Source organism: Neomonachus schauinslandi, chromosome 15 (genome assembly GCF_002201575.2).
Source record: "Neomonachus schauinslandi chromosome 15, ASM220157v2, whole genome shotgun sequence".
Lineage (NCBI taxonomy): Eukaryota > Metazoa > Chordata > Mammalia > Carnivora > Phocidae > Neomonachus > Neomonachus schauinslandi.
In genome coordinates this window covers 39,838,633-39,862,826 of record NC_058417.1, presented here as the reverse complement: position 1 = coordinate 39,862,826, position 24,194 = coordinate 39,838,633, and the positions used below count along the sequence as shown (strand labels likewise).

At 57.3% G+C, this 24,194-nt stretch overlaps 2 protein-coding genes across 5 annotated transcripts in view; one reads left to right on the top strand and one right to left on the bottom strand.

Moving 5' to 3' along the window:
- Window positions 1-24,194, bottom strand: part of LOC110573273 (signal transducer and activator of transcription 5B) — an 871,639-nt gene that overhangs the window by 400,398 nt on the left and 447,047 nt on the right. The gene's annotated exons all lie outside the window — the stretch shown is intronic.
- LOC110573319 (junction plakoglobin) lies at window positions 123-24,069 on the top strand. 4 transcript variants are annotated; one of them, XM_021681813.2, is made up of 15 exons: window positions 123-290; window positions 10,547-10,759; window positions 12,408-12,667; window positions 12,884-13,122; window positions 13,871-14,072; window positions 15,085-15,229; window positions 15,353-15,456; window positions 16,618-16,956; window positions 18,586-18,741; window positions 18,939-19,058; window positions 21,565-21,715; window positions 21,827-21,948; window positions 22,473-22,512; window positions 22,776-22,941; window positions 23,247-24,069. In XM_021681813.2, exons 2-14 carry the CDS (start codon window positions 10,555-10,557, stop codon window positions 22,925-22,927), a joined length of 2,235 nt encoding a protein of 744 aa, XP_021537488.1. In that variant the 5' UTR covers window positions 123-290; window positions 10,547-10,554; the 3' UTR covers window positions 22,928-22,941; window positions 23,247-24,069. The 4 variants fall into 4 exon arrangements, with proteins under 4 accessions (XP_021537488.1, XP_021537489.1, XP_021537491.1 ...); XM_021681814.2 differs by having other exon boundaries at window positions 150-290; window positions 10,550-10,759; XM_021681816.2 differs by lacking the exon at window positions 123-290 and adding an exon at window positions 892-908.

Here is a 24,194-nt window from a genome sequence, read left to right as displayed (position 1 = left end):
GTGGAAGAGGACTGGGCGCGAGGCTCCGCCCCTCGATGGGACAGTCAGGAGAGGCAGCCAGTGAACCCTCATCTGCGGGTGGGCGTTTCCCTCGGGGGCGGAGCTTCGAGGGGGCGAGAGGCGTGGCTTGGCTGTCAGGTCCTTTCGCCTTTTGTTCGGTTACTGAGTTGCTGCCTTGGCCAGAGTTCGGAGCAGCCGCCGCCCGAGCGCGCCGAGCTCAGTTCGCTGCCCGCGCCGGCTCCCAGCCCGGCCCGACCCCTACACCCAGCCCGGCCAGGCTCCACAAGCAGGTGCGGACGATCGGGGCGGGGATCGCTGGGGCGAGGGAAGGGCGGCGAGCGGCCGAGAGGCCGATCCCCGCCGTCTCCGGGCAGGTGAGGGAGCGAGCCAGGGAGCGCCACCCTGCACCGGCGGCAGGGGGCGCGCTGGGGTCCTTGGGCGCGGCGACTCGGGGCGCGAGGTTCCGGCCTTGTGCGCTGGGGGCTGCGTGAGCTGGAGATCAGAGAAGGGCGGGGAGGGATGAGGGCAGGTGCCTCTGGGGTCGCGCCTGACCTGCGGCCGGTGGAGCTCGCCCGACGCCGCATCCCCGACTCTTCGCCCTGACTCTTGTGAGGGAGACTTTGCCCTGCTCCTCTGCGTCCCAGGGCTCACTCTGTAGTCAGGAATGTACAGTTCGGGAAACTTGCTGCCGCTGGTGTCTTTGGGGCCACCCTCACCCCACCTCACGCGTCATCTTCGCTTTCCCTCCCTCTCTACTCCCCCAGGCTTGGGTGGGGCCCTATTGTCTGAGCCCGGCTTACCCGACCGTGGGGGCCGAGCGCACATTTTCCCAGCGTCGCGGGCCCCACCTGCGGAGCAGGTGAGCACTCAGTGCAGAGGCCCAGCCCTCCAGCGCCCCGGCCTCGTCGGTACTGTACCTGCGGCGCCTCCCTCCGCCCCGGTGGGTGCCGGGCTAGGGCTCCGCCATCGGAGGTGGGATGGGATGACAGCGGGACTGGCGCAGGGCCCGGCTGCGCGCCCAGCTGGTGTCTGGCACCCGTGGCTCGGACTGGGGTCTGAGCGGAGGGGTCGTGCCTGGTTGGAGAATTCCCTGGCCCAGTTTCCAGTAGCTGCTGCTTCCAGAACGTCGACAGGGGAACAGGACTACTCTTCTTCTCTAACCTCTTATTGTCGAAAAAATCACCCCAAACAAACTTTCTAGGAGGAAGTATTCACGGCAGCTTTCTCTGCGGGTTTAACTGCCTCCTTGCCCAAGGGCTTTCCCCCCAGGCTTAGGGGGTCCGTCTTGGGACAAAGCCCCCTCCCCCAGTTGGCCCGGCTGAGCCCGGGCCAGTGCCTGCGCTCTGACCCTATCCTCCCTGCCCCCACCTCCATCCTGTTTGCTGGGCCCCTGGGGCCCGAGGTGGGGGCAGGGGTTGGGGGGTGGGCCAAAGGGGAAGCAGCTTCTTCCTTCTCTTCCTGCCTCCGGGGACCACCACACCCCCTCGCTTGAGGCCAGTGGCTCTCTCCCAAGCTTTGCCCCCTCCCCAGGAATGGGGGTGGGGCGGCCAAACTGAAGAGGGTGCGGGGAGCGATTGTTCTGGCCTTTTTCCCCCCTCTACCCCATCCCCCACCTTATATAGCTGGCTGGTCTTTGAGGCCGGAGAGTGTGGAGCTTGGGGTTTGGTTTCCATTTGATTTCTGGGTTTTGAAGGTGCATTCCTTCGGGAGGCTTTTGCAGTCAGTCTCCCAGCCACCTCTTTCTGAGAGAGCTGGGTGGGGTGAGTGGGACAGGCTATGCGGCAGAAGGTTTCGGGAGAGCTGCATGAGGGCTCCCTTCACCCAATTTCCTGAGAGCCCCTTCCCTGGGCAGAGTTGGAGATCACCAGGCTTTCAGCACTGGTTTTTAAAAATCTGAAGTGTGGTCTTTCTGCAGGGATTTGGACGCCAGCCTCCTTGGGGACCAGAGGGGAAATATAAGAGCCAGGCTCTCCCTTAGTTCGGGGGTGAAGGGAGTATGGAGGGAATCAGGGTTGCTTGGCCTGACTCAGTTGGGAAGACCCTACCACCTCTTTCCTGGTTGTAGTTGGGGGAGTGGGCAGGGGTCAGACCGGTCCCCGTGGAGTGCCCTGAGTTAGGGGGAGGCTGAGGAGGGAACCCCATCCTTCTTCTCTAATGGGTAGTGTACCTCTGGGGAGCCAAAAGGTCATGGAATTTGGGCAAAAATAACCTGTTTTCCCTCTGCTGTGTGCCAAAGTGGAGGAGGGGAAGGCATTGTAATTACATTGGTAAAATGATTAGTTTAGCTAATGTGGTCTGTGACTGTGATCAAAAGATAATACTGAGGAAGTATTGCTAGGAGGTGCCTGGTGGCAACTGGTGGTTCTTGGACGGGAGGTAGAAGGGGGAAAATGTAGGATCCAATGAGTCATTTCTTGCTAGATCAAGCACCAGCTTGGGTGACAGGAGCCCTCTCCACCCTGCCCCACCCCCATTCCCTCTGGAACCTCTGTTCTGGCTGCCAGCGCTGAGGCTCCCCGCTGGAGGCTCGAGGGGCAGGTCCTGATGAGGGGCTGGGGAGAAGAGCCACCTGAGAATGAGATGGGGTGATTGACTGTCAGTGGAAGGGCTGTGGGCCAATTCTGAGCACAGTGAAATGGGCGTGGACTGAGCTGGGTTTGAATCTCAGCTCTGCCACTCATTACCTGTGTGGCCTTGGTCAGGTCCCTTCATCTCTCAGCCTCAGTGACCTCTGCAAAATGGGAGTAATACCCACGACCCAATAAGTACTTGACAAATGGTAACTAAAAATGCATGGGAGGACTTTACAGATACCAGCACTTTCCTTTGAGTGTTTTCACTTATTCCTGACGACAATCCCTAGAGGCAGGTATCATTACCCCATTTGGCAGATGAGGAAACTGAAACTCAGGGGAGTTAAGTAACTTGCCCAAAGTTGCACATCGAGACCCAAGCAGGGTCAAGACTAGCCTTTGGGTCCTCTGGTTCCAAGCTCAGAGCCCATCCTGCTGTATCATGTATGACCCAACTGCAGCTCTGGGAAGAACCTGCTCCTGCTCTTTGAGAGCCTCTGCCTGGGAGTTTGGGGAGAAGAGAATTCTAAATGACCCAGCCAGGTTTGTGTGGGTGGTGAAGGTGGGGGCAGGTTGGTCAGGAGGGGGTGACTCATGTCCTAGCCTCCAGCCCTCTGAAACTTCCATGGCTTGGTTTTTAGTTCCTGGGGGAGGGGGCCATCTCCCCAGGGCCAGGGGCTGTGGCCATGTGTGGAGGAGGCTGGTGGGGCAGAGGAGGGCAGGGGTCAAAGCTGCTGCTGCCTCCTGGCTTGCGCCGGGCCAGATCCTGGGCTGTTCTGGGCTTGTCCCTGTATAGGGAGTGGGGCTTCCTGCTTTGCCTGGGGCTGGGGCTGTGCCAACATAAAGGGGAGCCTGGTCCCTGGGGAGGAGAGAGAAATGAGAGTCAGATTTAGGACTGGACCACTGGGCTATAGGATTGTGCCAGTCAGTACTGCTTGGCTGCTCTGGGGCCGAGAGCTGGCTGTCCTCTGCTTGGGAGCCTGGGAGCCCTGGAGCCTGGGAGACTAGGAGACTGGGAGCCCGGGAGCCTGGGAGCCTGGGAGACTGGGAACCCGGGAGCCTGGGAGGGCCTTTCTGGTGATGGGGTGGGGTCATCCAGAGCCTTGGTCCCTGAGGGAGGGGCTGGTGTCACTGCCTTCTGAGACCTGTCACCTCTGCCAACCGGGCACCTGACACCAGATGGGCCTGGAAAATGGGGCTTCTCTCTGTGTGGGTGCAGCCTGGGCACTGAGCCTGTCAGCACTGGGCTTTTGGATCCCTTGAGGTCAAGAGGGGCCCCTGGGCATGGGGATTATTGATCCTGGAGAAGAGAAGGCTGAGGGGACTTGATGTGACAGAGAAGGAAAGAGAATGATCTCAGTCCTGACTGATGCTATAAAGAGGGTGCTGGGCTTGTGGTTTTCCATCACCCTTGGGGATACAAGGGCCATGGAGACTGATGCTCTTAGGGAAGGAATGGAGGCTAGACAGGAGGAAGGACTTCCTGTCTGTTAGAGATGAGCTCTTGCATTGCTGAGTAAGAGGGAGAGATGGAAGGTCAGAGGCGACTCTTCTCTGAAGAGGAGGAAGCAGGGTTCTGTCTGCGGGAGTTGGAGGAGGGCCATCGTGCCCGGGAGAGAGGGCAGGCAGGAGTCAGTACCTTTGGTGCTGGTCTGAGGTTTGTTGGGGTCCCTGGGGAAACACGCAGGGTGGTGTCTTCTGGGAGAAGAGAGTCCTGGTGGTAAGAGGGACAGGTATCTGTGAGCCGGCTGGCCCAGTGACCCTTGTGAAGAAAAAGAGAGGTGTGGCTGGAGCAGGCCACCCAGCTTTGTGTCCCTGCAGGTGACATTTTGAGGCCTCTCTCCTGGGACATGGTTGAATCTGATGGCGGTCTGGGGGCATGGACTGCCCCAATTTCTAGCAACTTCCTTGGCCAGGCCTGAAGAGAAAGCTCTTTGCTCAGCCTCCTGGCGCCTCAGCCTTTGGGGGCCCTCAGGACAAGAAGCTCAGCTCTCTGTGACCTGCAGAGTGTGGGTTCACAGGTCTGCTTTCCTTCTCCACTGTAGGGACACTGGGCTGAGTGTCTGGGACAGGCAGAGTTGGGATGGGGCTGGGCAATCAGTATGCTTATTTGGGGCATGCTGAGGAGGCTGGACTCTGTGACACCTCCTCCCTCTTGACTGAAAAAGTAACATCTGATCATTATAAAAAATAACTGGAAAGTTTAGAAAAGTTTACAAGAGAAGAAAAAAAAAATCATCCATGATCCCAACACTAACGTTTCTTTTCCTTTCTTTTCTTGTTTCTTTCTTTCTTTTTTTTTTTTTTTAAAGATTTTATTTATTTGACAGACAGAGACACAGCAAGAGAGGGAACACAAGCAGGGGGAGTGGGAGAGGGAGAAGCAGGCTTCCCGCTAAGCAGGGAGCCCGATGCGGGGCTCGATGCGGGGCTCGATGCGGGGCTCGATGTGGGGCTCGATCCCAGAACCCTGGGATCACGACCTGAGCCGAAGGCAGACGCTTAACGACTGAGCCACCCAGGCGCCCCTCTTTTCTTGTTTCTTAGCCTCTATCTTGATGATCTCACGCTCTGTAGACAATAACAAATTTTAACCAAACCTTTGTCCAAATCCTAGTTTTCTCCAGCAAATGCAGAACAGGGAACTCAGGGTTGGTTCTTCCCTGTACTTCCCGGAGAGGGTCAGGCAGATCCCTGCAGAATGAAACCCTGGGGGATCACCCGCTAAGGAGAGGATGCCAGCTGGGGTCAGGGCTGCCCAGCCCCCCGGAGGCCCTGGTGTGTGAGGCCCCGCTGGCGCAAGTCACCCTTTGCTGTTTCTTGAGGCTGGGTGCGGTGTGTTTCCACTCTCAGGAGCCCTGGTGTGGGGTGATCCGCCAGTTTGGGTTTTTGCCCACAGAGGGTCACCAGCAGAGACGGGAGCTCCAGCTGGAGTCCTCCGCAGGGGAGCCCGGAGGTCCTCAGGGTCGAGCCACCTGGCCCTGCATTTCCCTCTCCTCCAAGTCCCCTTCATTTTCCCACCCTGGTTTGTTTGCTTTGGGAAGGAGCCCAGAAGGAAGAAAACAAACAGCAGCTGGGATGGCCTGACTTGAGCCTCCCCCACCCCCAGCCAGTCCTGGGCCACAGCTTGGGCTGTCCTCCAGACCGGAAGTGAGGGTTTTCCTCTGGAAGCATCCAGGAGGATGGGCTCCTCTGTCTTCTCCTGTCCCCAGGGCCCTGGCCATATGTGGTGCCCATTTCAGTCTCTGTCTGCTCTGGATGACCATTCTGAAAGGAGAGACTACGGAATTCTGTCAAGGAACCTCTCGTCTGTGGGGTGTTTGCTGCTGAGGCCACCAGTCTGAGGGGAGAGGCCTAGCTGGGAAGCCCCAGCCTGATGGGGGAGACAGGGCCCTCAAGGGAAGCAGTCACGTCTGTCTCTACTTTTCTAGGGTCTGTTTTTGTCTGTTCTTGGGACCGCTGGCCAAAGCTCTGCTGGAGTCAGAGGCAGTGGGGAAGGGTGGGGGCTGGTGACCCTGCTCAGCCCAGCCTCTCTCCTGGGACTGCTATGTGGGGAATGTCCCGGCCTGACTGGCCTGGCCACCCCTGGATGCAGGAAGCAGCTCATGTGACTGGGGAGAGAGGAGAGAGCAGAGGGCAGTGGGAGAGCAGTGTCTCCCCTCCTGGACCGGACATAACTCCTTCTCCCCAGCCGCACCCCACCCCAGTCCTGGGGCTCGGGCCTGGGGCTGGGAGGCAGACACCCTCCCTGGTCCTGGGTCCCAAAAAGCAGACCGGCTGCTCGCCCCCTTGCCAGACCCGACTCTGATGGCCTCCTCCTCTGCCATGTCTTGGCTTGGCTAATAGAAGAGAGCTGGCCTGGGCCTTTACTGTGGACAGAGGGCTTCCGCGGTCACAGCTGTGTGAGATCCACGAACCACACGTGGTCTCAAGAAAGGAGTGCTTGATCATCTCTACTTTGCAGATGAGGAACATGAGGCTTAAGGAAATCGGGTGACTTGTCCGAGAGCACATAGCCAGTGGGTGGTGGGCCTGGAAGGATCCTCTCCCCTGACTCCCAGGCTCTCCTGCCCTGCCCACAGGCCCCCTCCTCTGTCACTGAGCCTGTATCACTGAGCATCTGCATGGCTGCTGGCCTCTGGCCCAGGGAACTTCTGGAGGGCCCTGCCTGCTCTTCTAGCTCCCTCATGCAGTGTGTCTAAGCCTCCTTCCAGCAGGCCTCCTGGGCGGCCCATTCCGGCCCTTGTTCCTAGGTGTTTTACTGACAGTGGTGCTGGTGGGGGCAGGGGCCTGCAGTAGGTTGGTGGCAGGGTGTTTTTTTTTGTTTGTTTATTTAGTTTTTAAAAAAGATTTTATTTTTAAGCAATGGCTACACCCGACATGGGGTTAGAAGCTACAACCCCGGGGTCAAGAGTTGCTCGCTCCTCCGACTGAGCCGGCCAGCCCGCCCCGCCCCACCCCGTGGCAGTTATTTTGAGTGTCAGGACTGGACCACACTGTCCCGGGACCATCTTGGACTTAGGGTGCCCAGGGGCAGCCTGCTGAGGTGGCCACGCTGGGGAGGAAGCAGGAATGAAGGGCAGGGTGTGTCCGAAGCTCGCCTGCACACTCCTACCCAGTTGGGGACCTCTGTGGGGAGGCTCCTTGGCGCGCCTTCTCCAGGGCCCAGGCTCCTCTTCCTGTCGCCGGTGCTGTCCCCACCCCACGCTGTGATCTTGTTGCCCACAGTACAGCATGCTGCTAAACAAAGGTCCCCCGTGTCTGGCTCTGCCCGGCTCGGGCCGGAGCGCGTGGGCAGGGCCCGTGCCTGTCTCGCCTGCTTCCACCCTGGCTCTGTCCAGGGGGCATTGGGGCAGGTCCCGCGCCGGGTCCAGGGTGGAGAGGGGTGAGACCAAGCTGGGCGCGGCCCCCTCCACCCTGGGAACTGCCCAAACAGCACTTTTGTTTCTTGGTGATAGAATTCCCCTGGTTCTCCTGGGAGCTGGTGAGGAGGAAGGTGGGGCGGCCTGACAGTCCTGCCTGAGGTCTGACTCCTAGCCTTCCTGCTGCAGGAGGAGCTCACCCCGGGATCCTTTCTTCGAGAAGCGTTCTGGTGTGTGTCCTCTCTGAACTGTGTGCCGTCCCTCCCCTGGCCCACCCTCAGCCTTCTCTTGTCTGTCGTGGGAAGCCTGAGTCTTAGATAATCAACGTTCCTCTGAGATCAGCTGCGCCACTCTTTCTGTGGATGAAGCACAGAGGGCAAGTAATCGTCTAAGGACACCAGTAAGCTTGTGGCAAGCTGGGACGCCTGATTTCGTAGCCAGTGCTCTGCCTCCAGCTGTGAGTCCCCTTGGCCTCCCCAGCCTCTCCGCCCACTCGTAGGGGCTCCGCTCTACCCACGCCCCAGCCGCCCGCTCCCCTTGACCGCAGGGCGTCCCCTGTTAGGAGCCAGGGGAGCAGCCTGTTTAGCGGGCTGGAGGCCCATGTGCAGCGAGGCTGACCCGATCTGAGCAGAGCACTGCCCTGTTCTCAGGGTGGTGTCTCAGTCTTCTCAACTGGAAATTGGGCATGGATAAATGCCCGCCAGGGTGGCTTTGAGGGAAGCGTGAGATTCATTTGACAGTAAAAGCAGCTGAGTGTCCCTTCCCCCATGGATCCTTTGACCTCCCTGTGGCTTCTGTCTCGCCCTGGGCAGCCGCCAGCCCTCAGCTTCTCTTGGCTCCAGGCCTGCGGCTGGCAGGGGTGGGGGGGGGTGGTGAGGGGCCTGCTGGGAAAATGCCCCTCCTGTGGCCAGCCTTGACCTCGGTGGTCCCCGTGGATACGGGGCTGGCAAGTGGTGGTGGTGGGGGGTGATCTCTGAGGTTCAGGGTGAGGCCTGCGCCCCTCTGGCTGGGCTGAGAAGCCCCAGGGATAGGCGGCGGTCTCTGCTGGGGAGGGGCTCTTCCTGGCTCAGATGGAGCGTTCTTATGATCCGGGCTGGAGATTTCCAATTTGTCCTGAGCAGATCTGACTATACGGCTCAGCGTCCAGATGGGGGCTCCGCCCTCTGCCTGGCGTAGTGGCATTTACAGGGTCAGTGCAGCTGTATATCCTGATGGAGTTTTACCTCCCTTCGGCAGCACTGGGATGTCCAAGGCCTCTTCCCCGGGGTCTTTTCCACCCCAGGGGCGGCTCTGTGACAGGCTTGCTTCTCCAAACTTCTCCATTCTTTCTCTCTCCCACCTCCAGTGTGTGGTTAGGGCGGGGGCAGGGGGCTCCTCCTGAAATAGCCGGTGCCTGGGAAGCAGCTGGGTGCAGCTGGTGGCACCCAGCCTGCTGTCTGGTGCGTTCTGGGCCTGCTTCTGTTTATCAGCTCGAAACTCTGAGTCACTTGGGGTGAAGGGAGGAGAGGAAGGAGGCGGCTGGGAGCCAGTCTGGCTCCTGCCTCTGCCTGTTCAGGTATGCTCACAGGCAGGGAAGGAACCCGTGTCAGGTAAAAGGCAGGGAGGCCTGAGGATCCTTGAGGGTGGCCCTGGGAAGACATACCCTGCTGATCTTTGTTCCCGGGGTGGGGCCTGCCTGAGCCAGCCCAACCACCCTGGGCCTTACCCAGTTCCCCGTCACGATGGGGACAGTAGGTTTGAGGGGCTGCGTCGCGTCCGCCTTCGTGGGTGGACCGGCCTGTGGTCTGTTTGCTGTCTGAGGCCACACTGCGTGTGCAGAGGCCACAGACTGGGCTATCCCTCACGCCTCTGCCTGGTCCCAGCTCTGCCATTTCTCTGCTGTGCCACCTCCCCTGGTGGAGCCTCAGTTTCCCTGTCCGTAAAGCGGGGAGCACTTGCTTGTGCGGATGACGGCGTTCGTGAACGCTCTGGCACGGGGCAGGCCCTCCCTGGAGCACAGCTTCCCTTGCCTCTCCTCCCAGGGGTTGGACTCTGGAGGTCAGCTCCCGAGACAGGGAAGCCCAACAGACCAAGTGAGAATTCACCAGGGGTCCGCAGTGGGGCCCAGCAATTCGTGAACCTCAAGTGCCCCCAAGTCTCTGCAGGGGCAGGAAGGGGTACCTGAATAGCAGTGACCCCCCTTCGGGGCCTGCCCCACCCCTTATCTCTAGTCTGGGTTCTAGGAGGCCAGGAAGTGAGAAAACCCCTCCGAGGGAGAGACAGTGTTGCTATATGGCCACGGCCACGTGCATGGCCGTGGCCACCAACACTGAGCACCTACTATGTGCCTGGCACCAGGCTGGGTCTTCTACAAATCCAGGCTTCACGACAGCCTGTGAGGGACGTGGTGTTACCCCATTTTGCAAATGAGGGTTGGGCTCTGCGGAGAGGTGAATTCGCCCAGTAGTATGTGGCTGATACTGGAACTGGTCAGTGGGGCTCAGAATTCTGGAAAAGGCTTCTAGGAGCTGGGGTGCTGGAGAGACAGGGATCTCAGGGCTTGGACCTCTGGGGTCACTTGTGATCCTTGCCCCATCTTCAGGAAAGATCCTGAGATCCTGGAGTCTCCAAGGGAGCCTTTGACGGCTCCCAGCAGCCTCCGGGGCTCTCCAGAGAAACCTGTCAGACTGCCTCCCTGCCCCACCCAGTTTCCTGTCCAATGCCTGGGGTGTAGGTGCCTCACCAGAGACTTTCCCAGAGAGCCCCATGCGTGGGGGTGGGTGTGCAGGACCCCAGAAGCTGCTGGAGGTCCTGAGTGCCTTTTGCTCTGGGAGTGTTGGGTGGGGACAGCAAGGTGAGCGAGCCCAGGGCTGGGTAGGGGCATCTGGCTCTTTACTGCCCCACTGCCCACGTGGGCTGTCTACAAGGCCTGCCCTGCTCCCCAGTGTTCCCCCACCATCGCTCCACCCTGGGCTGGAGGTTAGAGGTCGAAGCCCAGGACTCACACTTGGGTATCCCACTGTGGGCAGTCCCTCCCTGGGCCTGGGGATGGGCTGAAGCTGGGGGCTGGGCCAGATCATGGGATGCCTCCCTGGAACCAGCTGATTTCCTGTCCCTCCTTTGTGTCCCCAGCAGCCGCCATGGAAGTGATGAACCTGATCGAACAACCCATCAAGGTGACTGAGTGGCAGCAGACGTACACCTATGACTCTGGCATCCACTCGGGTGCCAACACCTGTGTGCCCTCGGTCAGTAGCAAGGGCATCATGGAAGAGGATGAGGCCTGTGGGTGCCAGTACACGCTCAAGAAGACCACCACCTACACCCAGGTGCCCCAGAGCCAAGGTCAGGATCCCCGGGACTCTTGCATGGAAACTATCCCACAGAAATACTTCAGCAAAAAACCAGCCTCGGCCCTGTCGGGGCAGAGGGAGGCCAACTTTAGGGGGCTCCTGTCTGAGGGAGGAGGTGCAGCTACTTCAGGGTGCCCCCATCTGAGAGGGCGGCAGATTCCTCTTCCTTGAACCTCTCGTATGGAGAGGAAGCAAGACCCTTCCTGCCAGACTGAAGGCACGGTCCTGGGCCTCGATGAACTTACAGTATAATGTCGAGGCATCACTGTTGCTCTCAGGGGACCCATGGACTATCAGGAAAGATGGTCCTTTTGCTCCAGGAGCCTCAAATTTGATGGGGAGGCAGGGCTCCCGATGGGGGTAGGAGGAGACCTACAGATAGCCTGAGGCCGGGTGGTGGCGTGACAACCCAGCTGCTGGCTCCTGGCCCTGAGGCTTCCGGCCGGGGCACTGGTCTCTCTGGGGGAAGAGGAGTATGTGGGCCCTAGACCACTGTCCACAGGTGCTTCCAGGGAGCCGAACATTGAGCCGGATGAGCTGTGGGTGCTGGGACAGGTGCGGGGTGGGCTGGCACAGGTGGAGGCCCAGCAGAGCTCAGCCTCAGCGCCCGGGGCTCTCCTCCCTGACAGCAGGCAAGGGCCCCTTGGCAGGCCAGTCACTGTGTTGGTAGCTCAGAGCCCAGCATTCAGGTGGGAAAGGTCTGTGGGTGTCTCCTCCTTCCCGACTAATTGGAAGGTGGAACCTCTGCCTCTCTGTGTGTCTGTCCCCCAGGGCATCGGGCTGCCTGGGAAGCTTGGGCACCTATATGTGGGACTCTGGACCCACCCAGGGGGTGGAACACGGAGTCTGAGCTGAGAACCCACCTCCTGCTTTCTGAAACCCACACTCCCGCCTTTCTCTCTGATCTGCTGTATGATACTGGGTGGCCCTCTGGGCCTCTATTTGCTTGCCTGTGTAATGGGAGAGTGCCTCCTTTGGAAATGATGAGGATATAATTAGAATCATGAGATTTCAGAGTTGAAAGGAGACCTAGGTTGTCTGCTGCTACCTCAACCTGATTGTTAAGGGAGGGGCGTAGGGTTGGGGTTTGGGCTCTGGAGTCAGGCTGTCTGAATTCAGACCCCAGCTTGGGCTCCTAGAATCTCACCATGCCTCAGTTTCCCCATCTGTAAAATGGAGATAATAATAGTACTTATAGGGTTATTATGAGATAAATGAGAAAATATAAGAAAAGCATTTAATTCACTGCTAAGCACATAGTTAAGTACTCAAAAAATGTTAACTATTCTTATGAATAGTAACATTCACTAACACTTTTGTAGGGATGTGTGTACTACTACATCCTTTTTTTCAGAGCGATTTACAACTAGTATTTAATTCCCATAAGAATTCCCTGTGATGGACAGAATAGGTGCGGCCCCATTTTACAGCTGATGTAACTGAGGCAGTGGTGACCTCCCCTGGTTAGAGGCAGAACCGTGCGAGGGTTGTCACTGGGGCCTTGGGGTGGGAGCCAGCCCCAAGAACCCACGTGGGCTGTCTACAAGGCCTGCCCTGCTCCCAGTGTCCCCCCACCATTGTCCCCCCCCATGCACCTCCTATGGCTCAGTCCCTGCCCGTTGCCCCCTGCCCCCCGCCAGGCGACCTGGAGTACCAGATGTCCACGACGGCCAGAGCCAAGCGGGTGCGGGAGGCCATGTGTCCTGGTGTGACAGGGGAAGACAGCTCGCTGCTGCTGGCCACCCAGGTGGAGGGCCAGAGCACCAACCTGCAGCGGCTGGCCGAGCCGTCCCAGCTGCTCAAGTCAGCCATCGTGCATCTCATCAACTACCAGGATGATGCCGAGCTGGCCACCCGGGCCCTGCCTGAACTCACCAAACTGCTCAACGATGAGGACCCGGTCTGGGAGGGGTCTGGCCAGGGCGGGGGCGGGGCAGAGAGGGGAGAGGTCAGGTGTCTACAGGGGACCCCCTACCCCGGGCCACATCAGCGGGGGAGAGTTTGAGCTGGGTCTGTCTGAACTCTGTGGACGGGCTCACCGGGCCCCTTCATCTCACAGTGGCAGCTGGCCCGGCCCATCTGCTCACTTTTTCCCATCCCTCCCCCTCCCCCTCAGGTGGTAGTGACCAAGGCAGCCATGATTGTGAACCAGCTGTCCAAGAAAGAGGCGTCGCGGCGGGCACTGATGGGCTCGCCCCAGCTGGTGGCAGCCGTGGTGCGCACCATGCAGAACACCAGTGACCTGGACACGGCCCGCTGCACCACCAGCATCCTGCACAACCTCTCCCACCACCGCGAGGGGCTGCTTGCCATCTTCAAGTCAGGCGGCATCCCTGCCCTGGTCCGCATGCTCAGGTACGCACCCCTACTCACTGTGGGATCCTGGGGACTCCCCTCCCTTGGGCTTCCATACAACATTTATCGAGGACCTACTGTGTGCCAGGTGCAGCCCCATGCCCAGTCCTGGGGCTCAGCTTCTCACGGCCTAGCAGGGGAGACGGCATGTAAGAAACTAGCAGGTTAGTTCCCAGGATCTGGTATAGGCTAGGGAGTGGTCTGCCCACGATTGCTCAGAGCTCTGTGCACTCTAACAGCAGGGTGCCAACGGATGAGTGGGGTTTGGCCCGGGTAGATGAAGGGAAGAGTATCCCAGGCAGAGGGAACAGCAGAGAGAGGTCCTTGCCTCCCATATCTTTCCCAGCTTGCAAGGTTCATTGGTCTTTCTCCTTATATCCATGCCAGGCTGTGAGTTCCTTGAGGTTGGAGATACTCTGATCCCCTCACAGGACCGCTCTAGCACATGGCCTGCCATGTGGTAGTTCCTTAGTAGACCTACTGTGCGCTCAGCCCTGGGCGCAGGGGGAGTCGTGGTCCTGGTGGAGAGAGGAGCGGTGCGCACTGTGCGCTCCGTGCGTAAGAGCGGGGCCGAGTGGGGCCGAGTGGGGCCGAGTGGGGCCGGGCTCAAGGGACAATGATGTTTTCGTCAAGGGCTGTTTCCACGGGGGTGTTGGTATGGGGAAGGCTTCCTGCGGAGGGGGGTAGCCCACATTCACGCCAGGCCCTTGGGACCCGACTCGCATTAACGCCCTGCCTGTCGTCCCAGCTCCCCCGTGGAGTCGGTCCTGTTCTATGCCATCACCACGCTGCACAACCTGCTGCTCTACCAGGAGGGCGCCAAGATGGCGGTGCGCCTGGCAGATGGGCTGCAGAAGATGGTGCCCCTGCTCAACAAGAACAACCCCAAGTTCCTGGCCATCACCACCGACTGCCTGCAGCTCCTGGCTTACGGCAACCAGGAGAGCAAGGTGGGCTGTGCGCCGCCCCCAGCCCAGCCCCGCAGTCCTGCGGAGCATCACCTTCTGTCCAGCTGCAGCTTCCGGCCACTTTTTAGGTTACCTCCTTACCCTTTTTAGGTTAAATGTATGAGTATACGCAGCTGTACATCTTTCATCATATAGCTGAATATTTTGAGGAAAAGGAAAAGGAAAAAATGTCACCATCCTCACACAACCACCGCTATCTCCATGTGCGTCCTGCAGGGCCGTCCTGTGGGCGTATTTGTACGTGGTTGTAGCCTTGGCAAATGTACAACTTTGCATCTGTTTTCTGTGTGTTTCTTTGAAAGAATTTATTTATTATTTGAGAGAGAGAGTGAGTGAGAGAGAGCACACAAAAAGGGTCAGAAGGAGAGGGAAAAGCAGACTCCCCCTGAGCAGGGAGCCCAATGCAGGGCTCAATCCCAGAATCCTGGGATCATGACCCGAGCTGAAGACAGAGGCTCGACCTACTGAGCCACCCAGGCGCCCCTGTTTTCTATGTATTTAATATTTTTTTTTTCTGTATCTTCAGAATCACCCTCTATCGTGGCAAATAGCATTTCATGAAGTGGGGGCCCCAGACGTTATTCTTAGGGAGGGCATTTAGAGTGCTCTTGATTTTTTACCTTTATAAACAATGCTGTAATGAGCATCTTTGGGCACACAGCTTTTCCCAAAGAGTGGACAATTTTTTCAACAGTGGGGCTGAGGGTTTTTAATATTTCTGGGCTTTTACCCAGATTGCCAAATACCTTCCAGAAGGATTGTATCACTTACAGCGTTGGTAGTGGTGGTGTCTGTTAGTACAGTTTCACCTCATCCTTGTCAGCGTTGTGTATTATCCTTTTTTCAAAATTTTGGCATTTTTAGTTGTCACAAAAGCTATTCAGGTTTTCGCTGAAGTTCAGTAGTGACAGCTCTGTCGCCCCCTCTCCTTTCCTTGTTCCTTGTCATACTTCCTGTCTGTCTCACATTCGTTCTCCACCGTCTCCCCCCTCAGCTCATCATCCTGGCCAACGGAGGACCCCAGGCCCTCGTGCAGATCATGCGTAACTACAGTTATGAGAAGCTGCTCTGGACCACCAGCCGTGTGCTCAAGGTGCTGTCTGTGTGTCCCAGCAATAAGCCTGCCATTGTGGAGGCTGGTGAGTATGGCCTGCAAGGATGGCCCACGTGGCCAGGACGGCTCGGGTGGGGGCCTTGTCCAGCAGCCAGGCTTGGTGAGCCATGCTCCCCGTGGCCGACGTGCTCCCTGTCCCTTGCCCCAGGTGGGATGCAGGCCTTGGGCAAACACCTGACAAGCAACAGCCCCCGCCTCGTACAGAACTGCCTCTGGACCCTGCGCAACCTCTCGGACGTGGCCACCAAACAGGTGAGGGAGGCATTTGGGCCTGGGTCCACCTCTCCAGCCACCTCATACTCCCCTCTTGCCGCACGCAGGCTCCTGTCTGCAACTCTGACCTTAGGAGCCGTGGGAGGCCTGAGGCCAATAAATCTTGCCCCGTTGTGGCTGAGGCTGGAAATACCCTCAAATCCCTCCTCCCTTTAGCTTAAGGCTCTAATGGCTGTTAAGGATTCAGGAAGGGGAATAGAAGAAGGGGCTGATGTTCCTAAGCTGCAGTTCAGGTGGTCCCTGGGGAACAGTTTTGACCTAGATCCTGCGGCGAGCAGCAGTAATGTACCAAGAGATAGCTTGGGGGCTCTGGTGACTGAACACACAGTTTAAGGAAAAATGCAGTTTTAGGACAAGACTCCTGGTCCCCCCTTCCAACCCGACTACCATTCCTAAGAGACCCCTTGCACCCCATCAATAGGCTGTTTATTCAGCCCCGGCCATGTGCTGGACCCTGCTAGGCACTTGTGGACATTGGCTCGCTTACCCCTTTCAACAGCTAGAGGTGGAATAGGGGACCCAGGTGGTTAGGTGAGGAAACAGGGGCCCAGGGGATTATGTAATGGCCCTTGGTCACAGCTAGTAAACGGCAGAGCTGGGACTCAGCAGTGTCATCCCAGAGCCTGGAGTCTTCCTGTTCTACCACAAGGCCCCTGGGGCTCCCCCTGGGAGAAGTGGGGCTTCTGGGTCAGTGATGTTCCCTGAAACTGCATTTGGCCTGGGGACCCCTGAGAGGGCAGCACGAAGGCCCAGAAAGATGAGAAGCCGGGAAGAGCAGGCCAGCCGGGCCACAGAAGCACGTGGCCTCAACAGTTTCCTCCCGGCCCTGCCTGGGTCTGAGGACACAGAGGGGCAGGGGGTGGGAGGGAAGAGCACAAGCTTAGAGACAGGCCTGGGTTCACAGCTGGCCCGCTGGCTGTGGGTATGTGGGCAAGCCGCTCTGAGCGGCAGCTGCTCGGTGGGATAGCCACACGGGGACGGCGGCTCCGAGGCACGTGGGCAGGGCCCATTGACTGTCAGCTGAGCGGGCTTCAGACCCTGTCAGGCCATCCCCCCGCCGCCGCCGCCGGACAGATTTGGGAAGACTCCTGGGAGCAGGGAGTCTCCCTCACTCTCCGCTGCCTCCCCCACCACCCACAGGAGGGCCTGGAGAGCGTGCTGAAGATTCTGGTGAACCAGCTGAGTGTGGACGACGTCAACGTCCTTACCTGTGCTACGGGCACTCTGTCCAACCTGACGTGCAACAACAGCAAGAACAAGACGCTGGTGACCCAGAACAGCGGCGTGGAGGCGCTCATCCATGCCATCCTGCGTGCCGGCGACAAGGATGACATCACGGAGCCTGCCGTCTGTGCCCTGCGCCACCTCACCAGCCGCCACCCCGAGGCTGAGATGGCCCAGAATTCCGTGCGCCTCAACTATGGCATCCCGGCCATCGTCAAGCTGCTCAACCAGCCCAACCAGTGGCCGCTGGTCAAGGTGCGGACTGTGGCCGCAGGAGGGCTTCGGCAAGGGGAAGGCGCTCTCTGCGGGCGGGATTAGGAGCTGTTATGGCTACAGGCAAAGCTGCTGTGACGGAGAGGCCCTGAGTCCCGAAGGCTGGGCTCGAGACGCTGCATTTCTTTTTTTTTTTAAAGATTTTATTTATTCATTTATTTGAGAGAGAGAGAGAGAGCACACGAGAAGGGGGAGGGTCAGAGGGAGAAGCAGGCTCTCCGCCGAGCAGGGAGCCCGATGCGGGACTCGATCCCGGGACTCCAGGATCATGACCTGAGCCGAAGGCAGTCGCTTAACCAACTGAGCCACCCAGGCGCCCCGAGACGCTGCATTTCTAACAGGTTCCAAGGCGATGTGGCTGGTCTATGGGACACATCACTTCCGCTCACATTTCGGGTCTTGGTCACGTTGCCACATCTAGATACAAGGAGGCTAGCAAAGTGTCCTGCGTCAGAAGGCCATGTGTCCCGCTACAGTTCAGGGGGGACGCTAACAAGACAAAAAATAGAAAGGGTTCTGGGGGGACATTTAGTGTCTGCCACACGGAGTTAAGGGTGTGAAGGGGGCTGCCTGGGTCAAGGAGAGCCAGCTGGCGGGGCTCCCGTTGGTGAAATTTTAGACAGTTGGACAGTACAGATAAGAATGGCTCTAAGGAGTTATACATTGAATTTTTTTTTTTTTAAAGGTTTTATTTATTTGACAGAGAGAAAGATAGCCAGAGAGGGAACACAAACAGGGGGAGTGGGAGAGGGAGAAGCAGGCTTCCCGTGGAGCAGGGAGCCTGATGCGGGGCTCGATCCCAGGACGCTGGGATCATGACCTGAGCCGAAGGCAGACTCTGCTCAACGACTGAGCCACCCAGCCGCCCCTATACATTGAATTTTTAAAATCCATAGTGAGAAAACAAAAACATGTGGTCCCTCCTCGAGGCTGGTCCCTACTGCAAGCCCGAGGTGGGGGGAGGGTTTGACCTAGCAGCTAAGTGACAAGTGACCATGGCAGGTCATCTACCTTGTGCTCATGTCCTCATCTCTCATGACTTTTGTCCCCGCCTTCCTGGCTTCTTGTTTTGAGGGTCAGGTGAGATGAGAGCTTGCTTTGCAAGAGCCTGAGGGACCGTGGCAGGCCAGAGTGGCCCCTGGGAGATGGGGTGCCCTGGGGAGGAGGCTTCTTCCCAGAGCTGCCTTGCTGGGGATTGATTGTAATATGAGTATCACTAAAGCAGGAAGCTTTGGGGTCAGCCATAGCAAGGAGTCCCTGATAATCAGGGTTTGGGAATTATCAGAAAAGCAAGTAAGACTCTCGTGTCTGGGGGCGGGGGGAGGTTGTTAAGAGAAAGGATGGGTGGGGGCAGGGCACGGGGCTGGTAGAATGTTCTGGAATGGGATATCATTTTAGCAGGGGCTATTAGAGTTGAACATGAGGACCCACAGATCCTATGGAATAAGGGACATGGGCTGGGAGTGGTCTCATGGTCTGGAGATCTTCCAGCATGCCTGTGTCTGGCCTGGGGGATGGAGAGATGACAAGGGAAGGAGGAGATGATGCTGGGAAGTTGGGATTCTTCAGATGTCCACGAAATGTCCCTATTATTGTCCTTTTTCTTATCAGGCAACCATCGGCCTGATCAGGAATCTGGCCCTGTGCCCAGCAAACCACGCCCCACTGCAGGAGGCGGCGGTTATCCCCCGCCTCGTCCAGTTGCTGGTCAAGGCCCACCAGGATGCCCAGCGCCATGTGGCTGCAGGCACACAGCAGCCCTACACGGTGAGTGAGCCCTCCCTGGGGGTCGGGGTTGTCCTGTTTGTGCACATGTGCGTGCGCGAGTGTGTAAGCGGGGAGGCAAGTTGTCACGGAGGCGGACTCTGAGGACCCGTGAGGTTTGTCAGATTGTCATGCTGGGGGTGTGTGGCCAGGTCCAAAGGCCATTGGTTGCCACGTCCCCAATGCCTCGTCTTGTGCAGGACGGTGTGAGGATGGAGGAGATTGTGGAGGGCTGCACCGGAGCCCTGCACATCCTCGCCCGGGATCCCATGAACCGCATGGAGATCTTCCGACTCAACACCATCCCCCTGTTTGTACAGGTGAGCCTGGGGCAGGTGGACAGGAGAGGACCCTCCAACCCCTGCTCATCCTCATTACTGAAAGGGGAAGCTTGGCAGCCATGGGTTTGGTGGGTCTGGGCCACGCAGCAAGAGGTCTTTGGAGGAGTGTGGAGAAAAGTGGCCACACCAGGAGTGACCACTTAGCAAATCCCTGCATGGGAATGGCTTTCCAAGCTCAAAACCAAGGAAAGCGGGGCGCCTGGGTGATTGAGTCGGTTAAGTGTCTGCCTTTGGCTCAGGTCATGATCCAGGGGTCCTGGGATCGAGCCCCATGTTGGGCTCCCTGCTCAGTGGGGAGCCTGCTTCTCCCTCTCTTCCCCGCTCATGCTATCTCTGTCTCTCTCTCAAATAAATAAAATCTTAAAAGAAATTAAAAAAAAAAGCAAGGAAGGAGATGACAAATAAGAAAAATATCTCCAGATTCAACCACATAAACATTAAAATCATCTGTACATCAGAAACAGCCTAGGGCACCTGGGTGGCTCAGTTGTTGGGCGTCTGCCTTTGGCTCAGGTCATGATCCCAGGGTCCTGGGATCGAGTCCCTGCATCGGGCTCCCTGCTCAGCGGGAAACCTGCTTCTCCCTCTCCTACTCCCCCTGCTTGCGTTCCCTCTCTCGCTGTGTCTCTCTCTGTCAAGTAAATAAATAAAATCTTAAAAGAAAAACAAAACAACAGCCTAAAAAGCATGAAAAAGTCAGTAGCAAACTGGGAACATGTTTGCCAAGTATCACAATAGACAAGAGTTTAATATCTTTCATATGAAAGAGCTCACTAAGGCTAGACCCCAGTGGTTAGATGGACAGAGGCAGAAGCAATCCCCAGGTCGCTCATAAACAAGCAGTGCTCAACCCCAGGAGTTTAAAGAAATGAAGCTGATGCTCCCAGTGAGATCCCACTCTCCACTATCAAATTAGGGGGAAAAGAGGGGGGGTGGGTAGTGCCCTGGGCTGGCAAAGATGTGATGAAATAGCCCCAGAAGGCGATTCTGCCGTCTATATGGAGAGCCTTGGAGATATTCATGTCCAGGGCTCGTGGGTGGCACCTCGCTGCTGCTGTCTTGTTCCGCATCTCCGAGGACAAGAACCCAGATTACCGTAAGCGCGACTCTTGATTTCCGTTCAGGTCATGATCTCAGGGTCGTGGGACTGAGCCCTTCGTCGGGCTCCACGCAAGTCTGGGACTTTTTCCTTGTGACATCATTTTAACATAATTTAAAACATGGCAAAAATTTATACCTACAGTCAACAATCACAATGCTACTTACAATAATTGAAAACAAAATGAGTGGCCAATGATAAGGGAGTGGTTAAAAAAAAAAATGGTCTGTTACATCATATGGCTGTATACCGTGAGTTGAAGAATTTTTTGCTTTTGAAATCTTTTCCCTTTAAGTACTAGAGTTCAGAGTAAGGGATCATCGGTGCCATTGTAACCTCCAGTTGTGACCCATGGGGGGTTTTGTTTGTTTGTTTTTGTTGTTCTTATTGTTTGGCTTTTTAGTACTCTTTTTTTTTGCCAGTATGGACTCATAGATTTCTAGGAAAAATTTTTTAATAACGTAGGAAAATGCCTTATGTTACAGTATGAGGTTAAAAAAAAAACCAGGAATCAAAATATCAAAATCTATGCTGCAGGGCACCTGGCTGGTTCTGTTGACGGAGTGTGCGACTCTTGATCTTGGGGTTGTGAGTTTGAGTCCCATGTTGGGTGTACAGATTACTTAAAAATAAAATCTTTTTTGTTGGCTTGGGTTTTTTTTTTAAGATTTATTTCTTTATCTGAGCGAGAGAGAGAGAGAGAGAGAGGTGCGCGCTAGTGAGCACGTGGGGGGAGGGGCAGAGAGAGTCTTAAGCAGGCACCGCGCTGAGGGCAGAGCCCACTGCGGGCTCGACCTCACGACCCCGAGATCATGACCTGAGCCAAAACCAAGAGTCAGATGCTCAACCGTCTGCACCATGCCGGCGCCTCTACTTAATAATAAAATCTTTTTTAAAAAATGCTAAAAAAGGGGCGCCTGGGTGGCTCAGTTGGTTGGGCGACTGCCTTCGGCTCAGGTCATGATCCTGGAGTCCCGGGATCGAGTCCCGCGTCGGGCTCCCTGCTCAGCGGGGAGTCTGCTTCTCCCTCTCATGCTCTCTGTCTCTCATTCTCTCTCTCTCAAATAAATAAATAAAATCTTAAAAAAAAAAAATGCTAAAAAAAAAAGCAGGGATCAAAATTTATATAGATAGGCATAAAACAGGACTATGATAAAAACCTGATGGAAACTCGCCAGAGGCCGTAGGTGGGTAAGGGAGTTGTGGCTGGTTTTCTTTCCTTTTTCTTTATACTTCCCTTAGACTTTTCCACACTTTCTAGTAGGAGCCTCGTGTTAAATCCAGAAAAGGGAGGTGGAGATGGACAGGGCTGGGTGGTGGGCTGCCCTCCTGCCCTACACCTCACCCACCTGCACCCCTTGCCCACCCCCTGCGCCCTCCCCCCAGCTCCTGTACTCGTCAGTGGAGAACATCCAGCGCGTGGCCGCCGGGGTCCTGTGTGAGCTGGCCCAGGACAAGGAGGCTGCTGATGCCATTGATGCTGAGGGCGCCTCGGCCCCACTCATGGAGCTCCTGCACTCCCACAACGAGGGCACCGGTGAGGGGCTGTGCTCTGGGCGAGGGGGTGGCAGAGGAGGGCTGGGTCTTGGTCCTCCAGCCCGGGTGGAGGCAGGCGCCTGAACTGGTTTTTCCTTTTCTCTCTGTTCAGCCACCTACGCTGCTGCTGTCTTGTTCCGCATCTCCGAGGACAAGAACCCAGATTACCGTAAGCGCGTGTCTGTGGAGCTCACCAACTCCCTCTTCAAGCATGACCCCGCTGCCTGGGAGGCTGTGAGTATCCTGGGCTGGACTGCAGTGTATGGTTGTGCAAGTTGCACACTGCACAAGGACAGCACTTTTAAGGGGGCTCCTACTACACTATCAACTTTGTAGATTTTTATTTTATAACTGGATCATTGATGACAATTTCTAGCAGATGGAAGTAGTAGGTTAAACTATCTGTTTTTGACCTGCCAGAGTGGCAATTTTATGTTGTCTGATCCTGGTGCGGGGGTGGGGGGCAGCTCCTGGTACCTGCTCTCAAGACATCCCATGCACTGCTGTCCCCAGGGCTGCTCTAGTTCTGTGGGTGCCCCCAAGCATGAATGGTGGGACCTTCCCTAGGGGGGGGGTGCCTGAGGAGAGGAGCCCATTGGGGCACTGCGTAACTCCATTTCATCCTCTGTTCCTTTGAGGGGTCATTGCTTTTCCGTGGCCCCCTTTCTAGCAGCCTCTCTAGCTGCCCACCCCCAGCCCAGAGCCTACATTTTCCACCCTTCCCCCCTCCCCCAATGTTTCTCTGTGTCTTTCCTTAGGCCCAGAGCATGATCCCCATCAATGAACCCTATGCAGATGGTAAGTGTGTGCAGAGTTCCTCAGGGACGACCTAGTGCCTAAGGTGTGGGATCTCTGTGGACGTGAGCGAAGGAAGGTTGTGAGCTCCAGGGCCAAAGGACCCATGGCAGCCACTGTGTAGTATCCACACATATTCCTGTCTAGGCCCGCTGATGTGGGAGTTTAGAGAGGGGTCTGCAGACCTCGGTCTACAGACCGAGGACTGTCCAGCAGGGTGGTTTGCCAGACCGTAGAAGGTCCTCTTGCCTTCTTCTCCTCCCCAGACATGGATGCCACCTACCGCCCCATGTACTCGAGCGATGTGCCCCTGGACCCCCTGGACATGCACATGGACATGGACGGGGACTATCCCATCGACACCTACAGCGACGGCCTGAGGCCCCCCTACCCCACGGCGGACCACATGCTGGCCTAGCCGGCTCCACTCCAGTAGGCTTCACAGCCCTCCCTCATGCCCGCGGGCTGTTGAGACAGGCTTTTCCTCCCCTCTAGAACCTGCTTCGCACGGAGGCCCTGTCATGTTTCCTCTGAAACCCTGGCTCTTTTCGGGGGGGATCGAGTGTGGGGCCTTTTGCTGTTGACCTTCCCCAAGGAAGGGGTGCGCCTTGGCCTGCCTTAGTCCCTTATCTTGCTGGGGGCAGGGAGTCCTGCCCCTCCTGTGGGTAGTGGGTAGGTGATGAGCTCCTAGGGGCCACAGGCCTGCCCTGACCCCTCTGTGTCTGCCTCACCCCCAGGTGCGGTTCCTCATCTGAGAGGCTCTCCGTGCAGGCGATGGGGCGAGACAGAAAAGTGCCTGAGCCCAGGGGAGCAGGGCTGCGACTTCTCGCCAAACCCCACGCCTCCAGAGGTCCTCTCTAGGGTCTTTCTTGGGATGATGATCTGCTCCTGCTTTTCTGTCTTGGGCTGTGAGTCCAGGGCCAAACACCCCCTCCCCACCTCTGTGGCCCCGGCACTAAAGCTTTAGACTCAACCACCTGCTCTCTTCCCCCACCAGCAATCACCCCCCACCCCCACCCCAGGTGGCCTGACTCCAGCGGCCCGGGCCCCACAGAGCTTTGATTCCTTCTCTGGGCCTGATTGTCTCACTGAACGCCAACCAACCAGCTGTTCTGAGCCCCTGGGGTGTCCAGGACCCAGGTTCAAGGCCCAAAGCCCAGAATCCAAAGCTTGTTTTGAAAAGTTCAGGGACGGACCACAGAGATGGGACAGAGATGCAGAGAGTGAATCCTCCACTCCAGGACCCTCCTGCTCCTCTCTCCAGGACATTCAACTGGCTTTGGCCCCTTCCTGGGAGCTCTGGGGATGACGCCCTCACACCCCGTCCCACCCACAACCGCCCTAGCTGACTCCTGAGAAGTGCTCTTGGCTGACCCTTCTGGTGTGCGGTGAGGGGCTTTCTCTTCCCCTTCCTGTTTCGAACCCTCCACCACCTCCTGCACGTGGGTGTGGGGGGCTGGGGGAGGTCCCAGCAGAGAGTTTTATTATTCTGGCTTTATGTTTTTGGTTATTGGTTTTTTTGTATAGACCAAAGCAAAGAAAATAAAACTAACACACAGATCTAATGGAGGCTGTGCGGCGGGGTGGGGAGGGGGGCTTTAGGGGTGGGATGGGGAGTTGGGGGCTCCCTTAGCAGCCCGATGCCTCCTTGGCTGGGTCTCACATGCACTCATGGCCACCTTGTG